General features: G+C 47.3%; 1 protein-coding gene across 1 annotated transcript in view; it reads right to left on the bottom strand.

Annotated features, from left to right (window-relative positions):
- Nucleotides 1-345: 345 nt before the first annotated feature.
- Nucleotides 346-22072, bottom strand: part of LOC142250636 (keratin, type I cytoskeletal 18-like) — a 37810-nt gene continuing 16083 nt past the window's right edge. Inside the window, exons 3-8 of the mRNA XM_075322822.1 lie at nucleotides 17586-17742; nucleotides 10928-11092; nucleotides 10662-10787; nucleotides 6691-6902; nucleotides 2468-2496; nucleotides 346-1011 (exon numbers count right to left, since the gene is read on the bottom strand). Of these exons, the coding sequence (XP_075178937.1) occupies nucleotides 896-1011; nucleotides 2468-2496; nucleotides 6691-6902; nucleotides 10662-10787; nucleotides 10928-11092; nucleotides 17586-17742 (805 nt within the window). The 3' untranslated portion in view covers nucleotides 346-895. The remainder of the gene's footprint in view (nucleotides 1012-2467; nucleotides 2497-6690; nucleotides 6903-10661; nucleotides 10788-10927; nucleotides 11093-17585; nucleotides 17743-22072) is intronic.

Raw genomic sequence — 22072 nt, 5'->3', positions numbered from 1 at the left:
TGCTCTCGAATCGGAAGCTGTACACAAGTAGAACCGAACCCTATTTCTCACAATATCAATGGTTGTAACCATGGATACCTAAGCTGCAATGCCCTGCACATGAGGTAAGTGACATAGCCATTCAGTAGAATTATACTACATTTCTAATTGGATGTATTTGCTAATATTATTATTATACCTACTACACATTGGGATAGGTTCTTGGAGATGGGAATACCCCTTTAAATAAATATTAGTCATTTCTTGATGCAGGACACCACACAGCTTTTGATAAATAGCAGAAACAATTTTTATTATATAATAAATGTATTATTTTTTTAATATTTAATAGAATTGTAGCTCGGATGCAAACAAAAAAATAATTTTTAAAATTAATTTAGTTATAATTGACGTCCAAGCGATAGGCTTATATTTTTTCACATACCCCAGATCCCAAAAACATCAGCATTTGAGAAGGTGCCTAAAATTTACGCAACTTCCCAGACGACCTACTGTTTGGGCAGTCAGAGCCATTATCACATTCTTTAAACTTTCACATCGACATGCAGAATTCACATTTCATGTGTCGGAGGATTTGCCAGGGCTTTAGATCGTATCATGTTCTCAAAAAATGAGCAATAAGGCCAAAATATTTATGGGATGTCAGCTGACACCACCCAATCCATAGAAAAGCATTGATGGTAAAGAACAGGTAAACTATGTACAAAATAAACCTTGCATGTAATATCAGATTAAGCCACTGCATATAACAAATCTGCGGAAAATAAACTGGATCTCATATTACTCTGTGAGAGGATAGTTGACACCAGAATGCTTGGCATTGATGATGGTGTAATGATCACTCAACTGCAAGACTTCTATGTAGACGAGCAGTTGAGGACCAACCACATTGTTTTCATTTTTTTTCAGCATGCTCGTATTCTTCCACCTCGCTCGATTCACCCACAATCTTTCCATCCACAAGAGTCTGTGTGACTGTTTTTACTATTTTTTTGGTCCGGATATCTGGTTCTGGAAAGAGAAATACAAGCTCAGAAAATGGATCCAACTACTGACCGAATGGATGTCAATGTTTGCAGGGTAATTGGATAAAGGGAACCTGTCAGGTGCAATATGCACCCAGAACCACGAGCAGTTCTGAGTACATATATCTAATCCCTGCCTAACTATCCCTGTATCTAGTAGCATAGATAAAGAGATATTTAGGAAAAGTATTTCCAAAGATCCTTTATGATATGCTAATGAGTGCAGGGACTAGTCACAAGAGCATTTCTTTACGTTATCATTTACTTGAAATAAAAGGCACCCTTTTTTACCACTTTATTAACCCCCCCAAACACCCATGCAGGTTCGACGTAATCCACATGAGGTCCCACAACGCTTCCAGCTCTGCTACATCTGAATTCACAAAGAGCGGTCATAGAACATGACTACCTGCTGTTAGGTTCAGGCAGTGACTGAAGTGAGCAACGCAATCAGTGGTGTCGTCAATGAGGTAATTTGCGGTCACAGTTGGAGGTACTTGTAACCGCAAATAATCTTAGTGACGTCATCGCTTATCACGTGGCTCACTCAGTCTCTGCCTGAAGCTCACACCGGGCAGTCATGTTCTAAGGCACTGGCTGTGAGCTTCAGATGTAACAGCTGAATCATCATATGACCTCGTGTGGATCACGTCGAGCCTACAGGGATGTTTTGGGGGTTAATAAAGGTGTGAAAGAGGTTGCTTTTTTGTCATTTATTTTAAATAAAGGATTTTTTGGGTATTTGTTTTTATTTACTTTCACTTACAGATTAGTGATGGGGGTCTCATAGACGCCTCCCATTACTAATCTAGGGCTTAGTGGGAGCTGTGGGTTGCTATTAACTCATTATTAACCCGATTGCTACCTCACCAGGGCAACGGGAAGAGCTCGGCCCATTGGCAGAATTTGGCGCATCTTATGGATGTGCCACTTCTGAGGCGGCTGTGGGTTGCTATTGTTTGGCTGGAAAGGGACAAATAACCATGGCCCTTCCCACCCAAAAAATATCAGCCCTCAGTTGTCTGCTGTTCCTTGGCTGCTTTTAAAAAATGAGAGGGACCCCACGTCATTTAAAAAAAAACAACAAAAAAACAATAAAAATAAACAGCTGGCCAAGCTAGCTATCGCTCTGCAGTATCTAGCAAGATATTCTGTTATTTCTTTCTATCTATCTATCTATCTATCTATCTATCTATCTATCAATCTATCTATTTTAGCTATCTATCAAGTATCCTATCTTATATTTTGTTTCTCCTTTAAAAAAACACATAAAAATTGCATTAACAAAAACGTGGCAAAATGCCTGTGTTCTTTCATACATTTTTTGACCCAAGGATGCGTTTTCTGTGACCACATGATGAAACGATGCATGCAAGATGCAGCGTGCGGACATAAGAGTTGGACCTTGTGTCTGATACCATCTTTGTACACATTTTACTTACGTCTTGGTTCGGGTATGATGATATTCTCTCTGAAAAGTAATTAAAGAAACTGTTAGAACAAGCTAAACCAAACAGCTATTAGGGTACTTTCACACTTGCGTTGTTTTCCTTCCGTTACAATCCGCCCTTTTGGAAAACAGCGTAATCCGTTAACGGATCCCGCTGTTTCCCATAGACTTGTATGGACGACGGATTGTACCAAAAGGACCTGCGTTGCTTCCGCTGGGCGACGCTCCGTTGCTTCCGCCCAGCGGGAGGAACGCAGCATGTAACGTTGTTTTGAGCAGCGGAATCCTCTGGATTTCACTGCGCATGCTCCTTTTTTTTTTTTTTTTTTTTAAAATCACAAACTTTATTTTGGCTCGAGGTGGCTGAACGTTCAGCTGAGCGCCCGCCCGCCGGCATGACCCGGCGCCGGCAAGTGACAGCGCTCAGCTGAGCCTCCGCCGGCATGCCCGGGCGCCGGCAAGTGACAGCGCTCAGCTGAGCCTCCGCCGGCATGCCCGGGCGCCGGCAACTGACAGCGCTCAGCTGATCACCCGGCGGTAGGCTGCAGGGAGCGATCAGCTGATCACCCGGCGGCCGGCTGCAGGGAGCGATCAGCTGATCACCCGGCGGCCGGCTACTGGGAGCGATCAGCTGATCACCCGGCGGCCTGCTGCAGGGAGCGATCAGCTGATCACCCGGCGGCCGGCTGCAGGGAGCGATCAGCCGATCACCCGGCGGCCGGCTGCAGGGAGCGATCAGCTGATCACCCGGCGGCCGGCTGCAGGGAGCGATCAGCTGATCGGCCGGCTGCAGGGAGCGATCAGCTGATCGGCCGGCTGCAGGGAACGATCAGCTGATCACCCGGCGGCCGGCTACTGGGAGTGATCAGCTGATCGTTCACAATAGTCTGCCGCCGGTAAAACTGTAAAAAAAAAAAAATAAAAAAAAATAAAAACGGATTCCATTGTTTTGCAGCATCTGTTGTGCCACTATATGCAACACATCCGTTGCATCCGTCACACAACGCAATGCAACGGATACCGTTCAACGCAAGTGTGAAACTAGCCTTAGACTTTATAGTTTAGATCACCACTCCTGTGTGTTTTTTTTTTTTTTTTTATTTCACCACTGGAATGGTGCTCTAAATCTTAGTCACCTGCCCCGTCTTATACCCAGCCTCCGGCGTCTTCACCTTTTATTTGTTTGTGGCCTGCTGGTAGCTCCAGTGTTTCATGGAGCGCAGGAGGTCATTTTTCAATATAAGTCTATGAGAGCCTCGTTCTGGCTCTCGTAGACTTTTACTAATAGCATGTGAAGTTGTGATGTAATTTCTACTAATAACTTTCAGCCAGTCACAAAATGGTGCTGCGGGACCAGAGCGATGGTGACAAAAAAGTGAAAGCTTCAGAGGGTGAGTATAAACCCAGGGGCAGGGGGTTTAAATTTAGAGCACCTCTACAACACGTAAATAAAAACGAAACATTGGAGTGTTTTTTTTGTTTGTTTTTTTTTAAGCTATAATACCTGCCGAGAAACAATGAAAGTAGACTAGGTAATACTCATCTGGACTGAATTAAAGGGGTTGTCCACCTTAAGGGACACATTTCTTATTTTTACACTTGGGTTCCATTAAAGATTTTGAACTATTTATCTTTCTACTTTACTTATTTACTTTTTACTTCCTTCCTTTCTACCTTTTGTGTTGCACTGGCTGCAGAATGAGTTAACTAAGAATCTGTCAGCCTCCTATGATGATCTTATGGTGAGTTCACTTTTATTTGCCTTTTTTCTGAGAACTCTCAGCAGATTTATGACCACATCAAAGTTGAGTGTCCTGGAAGAACAGATTTTCCTATAACTGATATAGGAGATGACAGTTGGTGCGCATGAAGTTCTATGGAGAACCTGTAACTGATATGGTAGAATGTCTCCGCCTCTAGCTCCTCCCTCCTGTGAATTTTAAAAGCACCAACTGTCATCTCCTATCTAAGTAATGGGAGAGTCTTTCTTCACTGAATACAGATTTTACCTGTGAGTTCAGAGTGAAAGAGCAGTCAAGGAGGAGAAAAAAGTAGATTTCTCTAATAAGATTTATGCCAAAGTTGCTTATTTTCACGCGTACTGATGATTTATGGATTAAAAATGTTAGGCTGGTTAATTTGTATTGTTCTGGCGCTTAAAGGGTTATTTCCATCTCCAACATCCTATACTAATATGTAGTACACATAATAATAATATTAGCAAATAATATCTAATTAGAAATGTAGTATAGTTCTCCTGATATAGCAGTATCTCTTACCTCATGTGCAGGGCATTACAGGACCTTGGGTAAATATGGTTACAAACATGCATATAATGACAGTCAGTTGCTCGTGGTCAGAAGCATCGATACCTAAGTTCCTGCATGCCCTGTGCATGAGATAAGCGACATAGTGAACCAGAAGAACTGTATTAAATTTCTAATTCGAGATATTTGCTACTATTATTATTGGGATAGAATCTTGGAGATGAGAAAACCACTTTAAAAGGAATCTGTCACCAGATTCTTCGACTATAAGTTGCAGCCACCACCAGTAGGCTTTTGTCATGATCCAGGTCTGTATCGGCCGCTGTGGTTTGATTGTTTTACCCAGCTCCTGCCTAGTCATGTCAGGGGTTAACTCCTCCCTGCCTCACTTTGGTTTCCGGGACACTATATCCTCTTGCTGCACCTCCGGTTCAGTGCCAGTGATAGTTTATGCACTGCAGCGTTTGTTACTGGCTCTGGTGAGTTACCTGATCTGTCCTGCCTCCCAGCTACCTTGTTCTGACCCGTACTCGCCTCCGTTTGTCCATCTTTCCTGGTCCCTGACTACCCAATCCTGTCTACTGTGTATCCTTCCCTGCCTGTCTTATTACGGTCCCAACCTGTTTGTCCTCCTCCCTTGTTAGTACTTGGACTTCCCAGCATCTGACCTGTATCCTCATCCCTAACTTCGGCTCTGTCTCTCCCCTCTGTTACATGCGTGACTTCCCGGCTTCCGACCCTCAGCTATCACCTGACCATGATTTGATTATCCCTGTGCTATTGACAAAACCTCCTGCTGCTGACCTGGTTTACTGACTACTCTTCTGCCCTCTGGTGGTTTGCCTGCTAACTGCACTCTGAAGCTACATTGCTTATATTTCAGTGTCCCCCTTAGTACAGTGTGACAGCTCTTATATAGCGCATTCCAGAATACTGTATATAAGAGCCCAGTCCGGTATGTGTAATGTGAAAACAATTTTATTATACTCACCTAAGGGGAGGTCTGGTTTGATGATTATCGCTGCTCTCCGGGTCGGCGCCTCCTCTCTGCTGCGATAGCAGTTCTTCTTCACAGGCGTGTGCATGATGCATCTTACGTCTTCCACCCAGGCCGGCATTGCGCTTTTGCGCAGGCGCACTTTGATCTGCCCTGCTGAGGGCAGATCCAAGTACTGTAATGCGCAGGAACAAGGAAAGGGCAAAGACCGCCCGCGCATGCGCACTACAATTAATTTGTTCTGCCCTCAGCAGGGCAGATCAAAGTGCCCCTGTGCATGACCATAATGCCAGCCTTGGTGGATGATGTAGGATATGTCATCAACACAGGCCTGCAAAGAAGTAGGATGGCCGTCGCAGCAGAGAGGAGGCACCGGACTGGAGATCAGCGACACCCATCGGACCAGACTGCCCGCTAACTGAGTATAATAAAAGTGTTTTTTACGTTACACAGAGTGGCCTGGGCTCTTATATACAGTATTCTGGCATGCTGTATATAAGAGCTTACTGTTGTTGGCCGCAGCTTATCGTGGCCGAATCTGGTGACAGGTTCCCTTTAAGGGGAGGAACTGAGCTCCTAGGTAATCCATAGATTACAGGTGGTCTCAGCAGGAGGACCACAAGTGTTTCTTGGGTTGAGCTGACCGTTTAGCAGTCGGGAGGACCAAGTCATGGGTCTTCGTCAGGACATTACACCTCTTAGATAGACATGAAATATGGAATTAAATGTTCTGCTATTAAGTATTAGTAGTCACAATCGAATCTGAGCTGTGAATGCAAGAAAGAACACTCACATGAATGTCAACGTGGAGCTCCCACACACCAAGGACAGGCCAGGAATGTAGGGCCGGTGTGTACAGAGAGGGGGCTACGTATTACACAGGCTTGTGACATTCTCAGAATGTCATAATTAATCACTGGCTACAATCCATCACCTCCACCGAACACTTACTCTCCACCCAGTAGACGTCTGTACTCGGCGATTTCGGCCTCCAGAGTTTCCTTAATCTTCCACAGCGCCTCATATTCCAGTTTATTGTTTTGTATGGTCTTTAATATCTCAGAAAGCTCCTGCTCCACTCCCGTAATACTGCCCTGATGTTTTTCCAGTTCTTTTTTATACCGCAACTCCGTCTCAACAAGGTCTCGCTTTAGCGCATTCACCTGCAAAAAAAAAAAAATCATTGCGGCTTAATCAGACATCATAGAAAGAGAAGTCATCAAAAGCAGCAGCAAAAATAGAAAAGTGGAAATTCATTAAATTATAAATGGTATACAGTCATGGCCAAAAGTGTTGGCACCCTTGAAATAGTTCCAGAAAATGAAGTATTTCTCCTAGGAAATTATTGCAATTACACGTTTTGTTATACACATGTTTATTTCCTTTGTGTGTATTGATAAAAAAGGCAAATTGGACATAATTTCACAAATGACTCCAAAATGGGACAGACAAAATTGGTGTGGCGCCCCTGACCTGGTCAGGCATCACTGAGTACTGCACCCACACTGGGTGAGTGCAAACAGGTAATCCCAAAGGCTGAGAAGGGTGTGTACGCACAGGCACATTGTAACCAGGTCTCACACACACATTAGAGGGGACCCCTGGGCAGACCCAGGAGGGGCCTTGGCCTCCACATCTCAGCTAGTGGTGCGGTAGAGAAGCTGGAAGGAGAGTTGCAGTGGCAATCAAGGGAAGAGGAGCTGGAGGTAGCCGAGTGTGAAGTGTAGACGCAGGAGAGCGAACACACTAGTCAGACCCTGCACGTGTAGTGGCTGCTGGCGGGGGAGTACATTGCCACACAGTCAGCCTGAAAAACTTCTGCAGAAGAGAAAGGACAGGCAGTTGAGTATGGGGACTTCTGGTAATGAAGCACGCACGGGGAACAGGTCCCTAGAGCCAGACATCCATTTAGTGGTCTGCTAAATCCTGTAGGTGGTGGGACTAGAGGTTCTCACCAACCAACACAAAGTCCAAGCATCAGCAGCAACGAGTGTCCCATAAGGAGGATCGAGCCTGAAGCTATCCACCTTGGTCCACGCTGCCAGCAAACGGGCCAGAAAGGGGAGAAAAGGCAGCTGCGACTTCCCTGGATGAATCCCAGGGTACTTTAAGTCAGGGGTTGTCCGAAACAAGAAGTGCTAGGAAGGTGAGACAGCAGTCACCCCTATACCAGCCTGAAGGATACCTGGTTCTCTCTGATCTATCTCAGTATCGCCCGGGTTACCTCACAAAGCTGAACGTGAGTAAACAAGTTGAAAGACATTTCTGGACTGAGACTGAGTTATTCTGCGACCTGTTGTTCCACACACATACATCCGAGCCCCTGGGGCCCGCCTCACTCTCGGGAGGCCATACCACCAGACTGCAGACACCACCAGCCCCAGACGCTCGTTAAACTGCAGTGGCGGTCACTGCCCTGACCGCAAAACCGAGAGTGGCGTCATGACTCCTATGAAATTGAACCTGACCTACCTGTTGCCAGAAGGTCCCTAAAGAGAAGTCCCCGCAGTGTCCCGGAGGCGACCGCTGCAGCACTGTGGTGGGCGACTCATCGGCACCCTCAACTTAATATTCAGTCGTAGACCTTTGGAATAAATAACTGCAAACAATCGCTTCCTATAACCATTCACAAGCTTCTTACTCCTCTCACCTAGAATTTAGGACTCTTCCTTTGAGAACTGCTCCAAGTCTCTCATATTTGAAGGCATCTTCTCCCAACAGGAATTTTAAGACCTCTCCACAGGTGTCAATGGGATTTAGATCTGGACTCATTGCTACCACTTCAGAACTCTCCAGAGCTTTGTTTCCATCCATTTATGGGGGCTTCTTGAAACATTTTCCTGCTGGAAGACCTATGACCTAGGATGCAAACCCAGCTTTCTGACACTGGTCACTACATTGCCACCCAAAATCCTTTGATAATCTTCAGATTTCATGATGGCTTGCATAGAGTCAAGGCACACAGTGCCAGATGCAGCAATACAACCCCAAAACATCTTTGAGTCTCCACCATATTTGACTGTAGGTATTGTGTTCTTATCTTTGTAGGACTCATTCCATTTTTGGTAAACAGTAGAATTATGTGCTTTACAAAAAAGCTATATCTTGGAATCATCTGTCCACAAGATGCTTTTTCTGCAAACTGCAGTCTAGCTTTTTATATCTCTGTGTCAGCAGTGAGGTTGTCCTGGGTCTCCTCGATAAAGTTTCAGTTCATTGAAATGTGGACAGATAGTTTGCACTGACACTGATGCCCCCTGAGCCTGCAGGACAGCTTGAATGTTATTGGAACTTGATTGGGGCTGCTTATCCACCTACCATACTATCCTGTGTTGCAACCGTTCATCAATTTTTTCTGTCATCCACAGCCACGGAGATTAGCCACAGTGCAATGGATTGTAAACTTCTTTTACGGATTATGGTGAAATGACGTTCCTTCCACTTCCAAATTATGGTCACTGGAGCCGCTCTGGAACCTTCAGTAGTTTAGAACTTCTTCTCTAATCAATGCCGTCAGTGTGCTTTGAAACAATAAGGTTGACAAGGTCTTGAGACAGCTCACTGGTTTAAGTCATCATTAGATGTTTCTTGTGTGCCACCTTGGTAATGATCACTCGGGAACACTGTAAATGTAGAATTGTTACTGTGCTGCTGGAGATACGACACACATCCAGGAGAGGTATAATGCAATGTGGTTTAATTCAACGCGTTTCGAAGTGTTAGCCCACTTCTTCATCAGGAAATTCACCGGTATGGCCAAATTCCTTTATTACTTTTATTCCTTCTTACTGGGTAAAACCCTATTGCGCTCCTTTCCCTCCAGCTCTTTACCTTGGTAATGATACACCTTTTTATAGGCCATCAGTTAAACCAGCTGATATTATTATTCACTAAGTAGCTGGATTACTTTCTAATTACTGGTAGATTTCATCTGGTGTCATGACTTTCCAAGGCTTTTTTGCACCTCTCTTTTTTCATGTGTTCAATACTTTTTCCCTGTGTATTTTTTCAGTATTGCACATAACTTAATATATGGACATCTACTGTCTGATTTCTTTGCCTGTGTGGATCGGATGGGTTGTTATCGACATCTGGTGAGAAATTAATGTCAATAGCATCTATACAAATATTTTTATTTAGAAAATTTTTGTTCAATACCTATTTCACCCTCTATATCGATCTCGAGCCATGGTGAATTAATGCCTGAATACTCAGTAGAAAGTTTGCTCTTCAGCAGCCTAGATAGCTTCACCAGGGTCTTTTATGCCATTTTCTTCATTGTTTCAAGCCATTGGGTCGCTTGTCTTCAACTTCACCTTCTTCCGACTATTATATCTTTTTTTGTATGATGTGTCCAAAGCAGGCTATTTATATGTTCAGTATATATATTTTGATGGGTTTAATCACTCTGTTTGCTCCACAAGATCACGACAGGAACAATTTCTATGTAAATGTCCATTTTGCTTATTAAGCAAAACACAAACCACACTCACAATCCTTCCTTTGGCTTCACAAGAAATAAACATGGTATACAGTCCGTTTACTTTGCAGTACGACCACACAGGTTTGGATACATTTCTCCTTCGAAGTATCCTGGTGGAGGTATCTCCCTTCCCACTCACTGACCCCGGTGAGTACACAACACCCTTATCTTAGAGGTTCCTCTCTGGAGGCATAGCAGCCTCCACACACTAACCACGTGCCAAACAACTAGTCTCCATCTTAACACATGAGACACACCCATGGGTGGAGGTATGTGGATGGACCGATCCGCCCATCTTCGTAAAATCTGTCCCTGGAACGCCCTGACAAGACTCGTAGCACTACGTGTACTAGAGCGGATATTCAGGTTTACGTCACCTCCATGATACACACCGGTTGCCATGTTACAATACATATATACACAAATTCCTGATAATCACCTGGCTTCCGGCAGTCTCTAGTTCCAGCTGCAGTCCCTGTAACACGGTTCGCTTCTCTCGCACTTCATCTTGCGCTCTTCTTATGTCTTCGTCTTCTTTTGCGATTTGTAGGGATACTGCTTCGTACTACAAAACAAATTACAGATTTACATTTCGCAGAAACAGCAGGATGGAGTGTTGTACTAGACACAGGGCCGTGGTCGCCATTCACAAGTTGTCCTGGTGGGCTGCCGCCCATTCTGGCCCCATATGGGTATCAATCCTACCTGGGTCTGGAACAGAGCATCTGCTTCCTCCTTATTTTTCTTTATTATAGCCTCATACTGTACACGAACGTCAGACAAGACGGAGGTGAGATCAGGCCCCTGAACCGCATCAACGGCAACTTCAACCTTTCCTCTTTCGAGTTGGTCTTTGAGGGCAGCAAGATCCTACAAGGCACAATGTATGTCAGGTCATTGGTGTATTAAACCCTTTCATTCTAAATATCTTTCCCAGTGATGAGTCATCAAAAGCTCATTTAATTTATATGTTCAATGTGCTATGCTAAATAATTACTGCTTTGTAAAAAATGGCCCCATTTTTCTCATACAGGGGCCCAAGTCTCCAAGATAGCTATGGAGATATTGGGGAACTTGTCTGCTGTTCCAGGCTGGCCGAACCACTGACAGTATGAAATCTAGACAGGCTCTGTGATGAACAGCCGGGGTGTAGATTACGCAGACACCCCACTGCTACCAATCTATGAAGAACAGCTGAGGATTACTGTATGTGACCTCTCTAAAGGTCCCTTTACACACTGAAACTTTCTAGCGATCCCACCAGCGATCCCAACCTGGCCGGGATCGCTACAAAGTCTCTGGTGAGCTGTCAAACAGGCAAACCTGGCCAACGACGCAACAGCGATCCGGACCTGCAGAACGACCTAGCTAGTCATTGGGGACGTTGTAAAGCAGCTTTTTGAAAGGGAAGTCGCTAACGAAGTCGCTGTAAAGTCCCCTTTACACACTAAAACTTTGCTGCACAGCGGGAAACAAAGGACCAAAGAATGGTCCTGAACGATTTGTAGTGATCACAACTTCACAGCAGGGGCCAGGTCACTGATGTGTTTCACACACTGCAATGTCGCTGGGGAGGTCGCTATAACGTCACAAAACCGGTGACGTTACAGTGATGTCGTTTGCGATGTTGCAGTGTGTAAAGCCACCTTTAGAAGAACAACTCCAAAATGTCCACTTTGGTTTTTAATAACCCATCTACCTGCCACATACTGCCCACCTGGTGACCCATCACAGGGCTGGACAGGGGATGTGCATTCAGGTTTCAAAGAATTATGAAATGGCAGCTTTCCTCACATCTCTGCCTCTGAGTGTCCCACGAGGAAGATAGTACCTACATGTTTCCTATTAGGATTTTATCTATCCATAGCTAGGAAATGTGATGTGTCTATTGTCTTCCAGCGGCTAGTTATTAATTATGGGTTGATATGCATATCCCACAATTAAGGTAAAATATGCTCTTGCTCTCCTGTCTGTCAAACAGCGTACAGACAAAACAGAGAGGTGAGTTTTATGTTCAGAGCAGGCAAGACATTGGACAATGAAAGGAACAATAAATGCTGGGATATGAGGGAAGGGATGTTCCTGCAACTATAGTGATGGCAGAATACTGATGAAGAAGTTAGAGTGCATAAGGATATTTGTACCGCCCCGTGCTCGGCAGCCGAGCCGCTCGGGTCCGGACCTTCGGTGCGTGGCTCAAGGGTTTCCGGACCCGGGGGTCCTGCGGTCACGTCAATCAAAAAGGGGTTTGCGGTTTGGGGAAGTAGGTGTACATCCGGAGCCGTGTTAAGTTCGTGACGCCACCCACGGGATGTGGTAAAGGTGGACACCACCGTTGCTGTTACGGGGGCACCCGGGGGAGATGTTTTGCAGCAAGTTGTTAACCCCTCCGTGGGCAGGGATGGTGGCCCCGGGACCCGTTGGGGGTGCTTGGCGGTGCAGGGAGATGGGCAGCCGGATGTACTCACTATTAGTAAACACACGAGTCTCTCTGGTAAATCAAGGTGATGGTGGTCGGTGCACGCAACCGGCTGCAGTCTGGTCCCCAACCCGGTTGGTGGTCTCTGTCTTTCTCCTGCACCTATTTGTGATGGTGGACTACCTGCGCTTGCAACTTCAGGAGTCCGCTCCCGGCTTGTGGTTGCCTGAGGAGCCCTTTGCCCTCAGACGCTGGCCCATGGGATCTCTGAGCCGTGGTGGTGGCTGCTTATCCCCCTCGTTGGGCTGTTGCCTTCAGTCGGGACTTTGGGTGGGACAGGACCTCTAGTCCTGGCCGCAATCAGTTAATTAACTAGCCCCCAGTAGCTTCTGGACCTAGCTTCAGGGTCTGAGTACCCCCCTTTGTGCTCCGGTTTCCGAGTCGGTTCTCCGGGTCGGTACCGGCGGGCCACTACTCTGTCCCTGTCCACCACGGTTCCCCCCGAGCTGTCTTCCTGGCTCCTGCAGACGGAGACCGCCATCTGCCTCCTAGCCAGCAGTACCAGGGCTCCTACCCTGGCACCGGTTTAGTTTGGGTCTTTCCTCTGCTGGAGCTGCACACAGCTCCAGCACACACACCTCTCCACTTGACCTCTAGACTTGAACTCTAGAACAACACTAAACTTTCCCGCCTCAGGCAGTCTGAGACTCCTGGGTGGGCGTCTTCCAACCGACTGGTTCCACCCCCTGGTGTGTCCATCAAGCCCTGAGGGGGTGACTAGGGTTTTATGTGTTTGGCTGCTGTCACCTGTTAGGGAACGGTGTAATGCGGGGCCCTATCTGTGACTACCTGGCCTGGCCTGGGCGTCGCATATTGACCAAATTGTTATTTTCCACCGTAATTTGTGAAAAAAAATCTTGCCAAATCAGACAAGGTGATTTTCTGGATTTGTTTTCTCATTTGTTTCTCATAGTTGTGGTCACCTATGATGTCAATTACAGGCAAATCTCATGTTTTTCAAGTGGGAGAACTTGCACAATTGGTGGCTGACTAAATACTTTTTTTTCCACTGTATATACATTAATTCTAACCTTGATGGAAACTTGTCTTTTTTACACCTTATTCACAATGTAATTATGTGCATCCTAAGGATAGGCCGTCAGTGTTAAAGTGATGGACAACCCCTTTAAACTACTTTGGGCCAATGTACTGTCTGAATACGTAAAAGTGGCCTAAGTAACAAAACACAATGATGGACAAGGTTCTGCATTCACTTCAGGCTTTTTTTTTGCTCCAATCGACAAGATATTTGAAGAGTAAGCCACGTGTTCATTTTTATTTCATAATTCAACAGTACAAATAAAAATAAGTAACTTTGTAATATGTTGCTAAGATGTGTTTCTTTTTCCTCCTGCAGTCATCTTTAACTCTCAATTCATGGGTGAAATTAAAGATAAAAGATGGCAGTTGGAGCTTATAACATTCTATGAAGAGGGAGGGGCAAAGAGAAGGGAGGAGCTACAGACAGACACAGACATCCTGCTGCAAGTTCTCCCGAAACAAGAGGTACACTTTAGATTTTTTTTACCATATATTTAAAGGGAACTTGTCACCAGATTTTTCCCATATAACCTGTGGCCACCACCAGTGAGCTCTTATATACGGTGTGACGCCCTGGCCGGGCCAGGTAGTCACAGATAGGGCCCCACATTACACCTGTCCCTCATAGGTAACATACAGCCAAACACTTAAACCCTAGTCACCCCCCTCAGGGCTTGATGGACACACCAGGGGGCGGAACCAGGCGGTAGGAAGACGCCCACCGAGGAGTCTGACAGCCTGGGGCGGGAAAGTAAACAGTACAGTTTCAGAGTTCAAGTTGGAGAGGTGTGTGGGCTGGAGCTGTGTGGAGTTCCAGCAGAAGAGAAAAAACAATTTGAGCAGGTGCCGGGGTGGGAGCCCTGGTGCCTTTTTGGCTAGGAGGCAGACGACGGTCTCCGTCTGCAGGAGTCGGGAAGACGGGACCAGGACAGGCTTGCAGCCCGCCGGTACCGACCCGGGGAACCAACTCGGAAACCGGAGCACAAAGCGGGGTACTCAGACCCTGAAGCTAGGTCCGGGAGCTACTGGGGGCTAGCCAATTAACTGATTGCGGCCAGGACTAGAGGTCCTGTCCCATCCAAAGTCCCGACTGAAGGCAACAGCCCAATGAGGGGGATAAACGGCCACCGCCACGGCTCAGAGATCCCACGGTCCAGCGTCTGCGGGCAAAGGGCTCCTTAGGCGACTGCCACGGCTCAGAGATCCCACGGGCCAGCTTCTGTGGGCAAAGGGCTCCCTAGCCAGCCACAAGCCGGGAGCGGACTCCTGAAGTTGCAAGGACAGGCAGTCCACCATCCAACACAGGTGCGGGAGAAAGACAGAGACCACCAGCCGGGTGGGGGACCAGACTGCAGCCGGCTGCGGGCACCGACCACCATCACCGTAGTTTACCAGAGACTCGTGGGTTTACTAATAGTGAGTACAACAGCACCCTCTGGTCGTCCATCTCCCTGCACCGCCAAACATCCTCCCAACGGGTCCCGGGGCCACCATCCCTGCCCACGGAGGGCTTAACAACTTGCTGCGTAACATCTCCCCCGGGTGCCCCGTAACTGAAGCGGTGGTGTCCACCTTCACTACATCCCGTGGGTGGCGTCATGAACTTAAAACGGCTCTGGCCGTACATCTACGTCCCCAAACCACAACCTCCCTTTCAGTTGAAGTGACCGCGAGACCCCCGGGTCCGGAGACCCTCGAGCCACCCACTGAAGGTCCGGATCCGAGCGGCTCGGCTGCCGAGCACGGGGCGGTACATACAGCATTCTAGAATACTGTATATAAGAGTCCCGGTTACTCTGTATAACATAAATAAACACATTTCTTCTACTCACCTGGGGAGCAGTCGGGTCCAATTGGCGTTGCTGGTCTCGGGTCCAGCGTGTCATCTATCCTGTGCAGTCACTGTCCTCCTTCCCAGCTCCATATGGATGATGTGTCCTACATTAGCTACACAGAAACCTCCATTGCACTCGTGCACATGCGCACTTCTCTGTGCCCTGCTGAGGGTAGGGCAAAGTATTGTATTGCGCATGTGTGGCGCTACTGAGGCTTCAGTTGCCACAGAGTATTGCACCTGATTTAAGGTGTAATGCTGCATCCTTACACACTCAAATTCACAACCAGGTTGCCCTCCCCAATGGGGACTGGGCTAGGGTAGGGTCTTAAGGTAGCCTTCAAACATGGGGGGGCATCACCCACTAGTGACAAGGACCCGTGGGAGAAGCAGCCACAAGAGGGAGTTAGGAGCCAACACGACAGTTAGGAGGAGTTCTCCAGCAGGAGAGGAAAGGAGCAGATGTGCCTCAGCGGTGCTCTGGTGGGACACAGGAGTCATGCGGTTGCCGAGGAGAGAGCTTCATTGCTCCCTCGGAACCGACACCACACAGGGTGCAGGACCCTAGGGAAGATCATTCTCCAAGTTGGTTTTCCAGAATCTGCCGGGACAAGGAGGTTCCACGCTTCCCTGGCCACAAAGAGCCTGAAAGCACAGTGCCAGATAGTATCCGGGGCCTTGGACAGCACCAGACCCCACTGCGGAGGCGCGGTACCTGCAAATAGGGACAAGAGTACTACTCGAGACGAACTGGGGTTCCTAGGTAGTTTTAAGACATGGGGATCCAACACATATGGCGCTAGGAGGAAGGGACTCACTGTGTACCACACTGTATTGACTTCTGAAGGAACCCGGGTTCGACGGAGCCCATCACAGCAGGTGACCAGTACTATCCGGGCAAGTGGCACAAAGAGTGAGAAAAGACATCCGGAACCGCAGCCACTGACTCGGACTCTTATTGCCGACACCAACGCCCAGCGCCAGAGGCTAACGCCATCACTACTCCCCTCGTCATCCTCCCCGGGGCCCGCTCCACCTGTGGGGAGCGACACCATCTCTGGCTGCTACTACCATCCTCCTCGGAGGACAGTGACAGCAGCGGCGGCTAAATCCTTGTCCGCATACCACAGGTGGCATCACGACATTCATCCTACGACTACCCCCATCATCCTCCCTCCTTATTGGTGTACACCTCGGGGCACGAAGCTGGGCAGGCCACCGCGACATCCCAGATCATCACACCAGCCCGGTGACGAGTAACGCAGGTAAGAGAAACCCCGTGCCTGACAAACCTCTGCCCCCTGGGTGCTACACATGCACGAGTGGTCTTTGACGTTCTCCGCGCCTTCGCATTAAAGTACTTTGTGCTGCCCTCAGCAGGGCAGATCAACGTGCGCATGTGCAAGACCGCAATGTTGATCTGTGTAGGTGACGCAGGACACATCAACCACATGGTGCTGGGAAGGAGGACGGTGATGGAAGTAAGAGAGGAGGCGCCGGACTGAGACCAAGGATGCTCATTGGACCTGACCAATACCAGGTGATTATAATAAAAGCTCTTTCTGACGTTATAGAGCACTGGGCTCATATATACAGTATTCTAGAATGTTGTATATAAGATCTCACAGGTGTGGCTGCAGCTTATAAGGAAAGAACCTGGTGACAGATTCCCTTTAAAGTGTAAATGTTATTTCAGCATGTCTGTCTCCGCCTCTAGCTCCTCCCTCTGCCTCTAGCTACTCCCTCTGCCTCTAGCTTCTCCCTCTTCATAGAATCTTATAAGCACCAACTGCCAATTTTACAGATTTTACTCTTGAATTGAGATTGAAAGACATATCCGGGAACAGAAAGAAACAGATTTCTCGGATAAGATATATTACAAATTTGCTTATTTTCATGTGTCGTATTGATTTATGAAATTAAAATGAGGCTTAATATTTAACCGTTCCACCCCAGAGTTAGCTATAATAGCTGGTGGAATACTTCTTAGTAAATGATTAATATCGTACCTGCTTGTGGTCATTCTTTAAGGTCAGGAGCTCAGTCTGCAGGCTCTCTACGTCCGCTCTCAGGCTGTCATTAATAACCACATGATCTTCCTTTGCTTTTCGCAGCGAGTTCATATCCCGTTCCACAGACTGACGCAAGGCAGATTCTGTGCTCCACCTAATAAAATACAATGTTTGGATCCCTTGTGAAGGTATAATGCATAGCTGTGCAGATTATCAGGACTTCAAGGCATACCTGATGAGGATTACAATGAATTTCCCTTAATAAAGCAAGGTTGCTTACTTTTTAGCTTGGTACGGGGTTCATTTACTTTTGATACTGTTATTAAAAGAAGCTTAGTCGCAGCGTTTCTGCTGTGAACTAATAAAATATACTGCAGGAGACAGTCATAGAAAACTGAAATTGATTGGAGAATTGCATATACATGCAAAAATGTGTACAGTATATATATATATATATATATATATATATATATATATATAATCTCCAGTGTGTCCACCCATATCCTGTCCACCGCCATTAACTTGAGAACGGCGGCAGCTATAGGCATAGAAGTGGTGTCTAGGTATAGTAAAGTAGCCATGCGTTATGCACTGAAACCACCTATTGCGCCACCTGGTGGAAAATAACGGAGTTAGCATTTTTATCTTGAAAATGGAACGAGAGAAAAAAGTGAATTAAAAAATTGTAGGGCATCATCAATTCAATACGAATCAACACCTTGCATACAGATATGCTATGATATGAAACCCATGACCCCCCCCCCAAAACATTGAATGCTGGTCACGCATATGGCGCTCATTTAACTTTGATTCTCAATGTGGCCACCGTCAGCTGCAATGCACATCTGGGCTCTGCACAGCATACTGTATCTTGCTGCACGTTGTGCAATATGGTAGGTGACACGTTTGCATAAGCTTCTGTGATACGTCGTCGTATATCCTGCAATGTTGGTGGAGGGGTCGCATACACCTGCTGCTTGATGTGACCTCACAGAAAGAAGTCCAATGGGGTCAGGTCAGGTGAGCGTGGAGGCCACTCCACACAGCCACCATACCTATTGACTTGTAGGAAGGTCTCCATGAGGTATCGCTTCACGTCCGCAGCCTTGTGAGTTTTACACGTTCTAATCATAGCATTTCTGTATGCAAGGTGTCGATTTGTACTGAATTGATGATGACCTACAACTTTGTAATTCACTTTTTTCTCTACATTATTCCGTTTTCGAGCTAAAAATGCTAACTCCGTTGTTTTCCACCAGGTGGCGCTATAGGTGGTTTCATTGCGTTGCGCATGGCTACTTTACTACAGCTAGCCACCACTTCTATGCCTATTGCTGCCGCCGTTCTCAAGTTAATGGCAGTGGACAGGATATGGGTGGACACACTGTGTGTGTGTGTGTGTGTGTGTGTGTGTGTGTGTGTGTGTGTGTGCGCATATATATATATATATATATATATATATATATATATATATATATATATAAACTGTGAAAACATTTTATGCAGGTGTGCAAAAAGCTGTGTAGTGAGAATAGTTTATTAATAGTTTATTTCTACCAATATGCTGGAGCGTCATCATGGAGCACGTGGATACTTTGGCATCACAACTTCAAATTTTGTCCTTAGACGGACAAGAGATGTCATCAACGAATCGCTAGTCCTAATGGCGCATTGGAACCCAAGGTAAAGTTAGCGGACTGCTTTGACAGGGATGGAAGTTCTCAATTTTTTTCTACCTCATGCAAGTTGTACTTTTTCGCCTCCGTCTGGTCTCTTCTGGGTACGAAAGTTGACGATTGGGCATTGTTTTGTCTTTGCTCCATGGTGATCCACAAGTTTAGGCATTTTCTTTGCCTGAGGGTTCCCCGGCATTTTCCTCTATTGAGGTGGGGGTTTTTTTGTCACTTGGCCTAATCTATGATGACCCTGACAAAGTCGCTGTTGCCGAATCTAAGATCCATAGGAAGGCCGTAGAGTTGAGAACTACTTCTCACAGTCTAGATGTTGGCCCGTAGGGACCTCCTAGAGTGACTCTGCTCTCCGTAGTTAGTTTTGTGAGGTACTTTCAGGTCAGATGAGGACATGATGGCTTATAGTCCCTGCCCACAGTCCCTGGAGGAAGCTATGACTCTGGCTGTTTTTTTTGTTAGACGCCTGAGAGACAGAGACACATTTAAAAGGTGTTTCAGTGACTTTTTCGTTACTAGTTGACACTGATGAACCTATGCAAATTTGTGCTTGCAATGACACCAAAGGGGACCTGTACTTGAAGCATCTCTTTGGTTCTGTTTATATTGCAGTGCTTCTGGTCACATCATGATTCAATGTTTCAAGGATATTGTGACGCCCTGGACTAGCCAGGTAGTCACATACATACCAACACACACACCCCCACCCTAGGCAGTTACACCAGCCAGACCAAAAACCCTTGTTGCCTCCCTCCATGGTCTGATGTCCACACCAGGTGGGGCGGAGCCAGGTGGTTGGCCCCACCCACCGAGGAGTTCACAGGTCTGGAGGCGGGAAAAGAGTCAGTTTAGTCTTGGAGGTGAAAGTGAGAGGAGTAAACACTTGAGGTGTCTGGGTTGGAGCCCAGACACTGACAGCAAGGTTGGCAGACGGTGGTGGCCGTCTTCAGGAGTTGGTGGAACTCCGCAGAGCCGTAAGGACCGGGGACGGGCGTTGGCCCGCCGGTACCGGACCGGGAAACGCAGTGAAGCTAAGCACACAGGCAGGGCCATCAGACCCCGACCAGGCTTGGAGCCGCCGTCAATAGTCAAATCCGAATGTGACAGGAACCCCAGGGGTTTCACAACTACCAAGTCCCGATTGAAGGCAACTGTCCACCCAGAGAGGATATACAGCCACCACCACAGGCTAGAGATCCAAGGGCCAGCACCTGCGGGCAAAACGGGCTCCTACGGCACCTATACACCGGGGAGCGGACTACCGGTGGGCAACCACAGGAGTCAAGAACATTCTAAAAGGTGCAGGGAAAGACAGCCACCATCAGCCGTCCGGGGAGAGCACAACAACAACACTGCAGCCGGCTGCGGGACCCGTCCATCCGGCCGTTTTGGTTTACCAGAGACTTTGTCAGTGATTGTCTGAGTGAGTACACCAGTGCCGTCCGGCACCGCGCCGCGCAGTCCCTGCACTCCAGCTATCCGGCCTCCCCACTACACCACCGGGCCCTGGGATCACCAACCCCCCTACCCACGGAGGGGACAACATCTCAGCTGTACCCTACCATCGCTCCCGGGATCCCCGTTATCAGCAGCGGTGGTGCCATCATCACCACGTCCCGTGGGTGGCGTCACGAACAATATCCCTAAACATACCACCCCCGCTTTTCACTCACGGGTGAGGAGCGCTGCTCGAGTCCCCGGGTCCGGTCCACCGCTCGAGCCACCGAGCAGCAGCAGCAGAAGCCCCGGACCCGAGCGTGGCGAGCGCATCCCCTCCACCCGCAACAACATTAAAGAGTTTCAAAGAGAAAAAAGAGGAAACTTTTTGTAGAGATTCAGGTTCCAAGAGTTTGAGATTGTCTCTGGGACAGGCATACATTTTTTTTTCTTACCGGTATCTTTGGAGACTAAAGCGGGCTTTACACGCAACGACATCGCTAACGAGATGTCGTTGGGGTCACGGAATTCGTGACGCACATCCGGCCTCGTTAGCGACGTTGTTGCGCGTGAAATGCACTAACGACCGTTAACGATCAAAATTACTCACCTGATCGTTGACTAGTCGTTCAAATCCCGATTATCGTTGCTGTTGCAGGACGCAGGTTGATCGTCGTTCCTGCGGCAGCACACATCGCTATGTGCGACACCGCAGGAACGAGGAACATCACCATACCTGCGGCCGCCCGCAATGAGGAAGGAAGACCCATTGGAAGGAAGGCCCGCTCATCTCCGCCTCTCCGCTTCTATTGGGTGGCCACATAGTGACACCGCTGTGACGCCTCACGTACCGCCCCCTTAGAAAGGAGGTGGTTCGCCGGCCACAGCGACGTCGCTAGGCAGGTAAGTACGTGTGACGGGTGTAAGCGATGTTGTGCACCACGGGCAGCGATTTGCCCGTGACGCACAACCGACGGGGGTGGGTGCTTTCACCAGTGACATCGCTAGTGATGTCACTGTGTGTAAAGCCCGCTTAAGTCTGGTTTTATTTTTACACCTGCATTTGTAGATTCAGGTTCTACCTTGAATCTAATTGATCATGACTTCACTGTAGATTGTGGTTATGGTGTCTCCTTTTTCAACTTACCCATTCAAGTTTCTGCTATCGATAACTCTACTCTTTCACAAAATGATGTTACTATGAAGGTCAAGAATGTATGTATGTAGGTAGGTTACAGACGGAATCCATTTCATTTATGTTTCCACCTTCTCCACCTCCAAAGTTAGTGCTGGGCTTGCCATGGTTATTTAAACACAATTTGACCTTCAAATGGTAGACCCAAGAGGTTAAGTTATGAG

Source organism: Anomaloglossus baeobatrachus, chromosome 9 (assembly GCF_048569485.1).
Source record: "Anomaloglossus baeobatrachus isolate aAnoBae1 chromosome 9, aAnoBae1.hap1, whole genome shotgun sequence".
Taxonomy (NCBI): Eukaryota; Metazoa; Chordata; class Amphibia; order Anura; family Aromobatidae; genus Anomaloglossus; species Anomaloglossus baeobatrachus.
The sequence above is the reverse complement of the archived record's forward strand: the minus strand, read 5'-3'. Positions and strand labels throughout refer to the sequence as shown.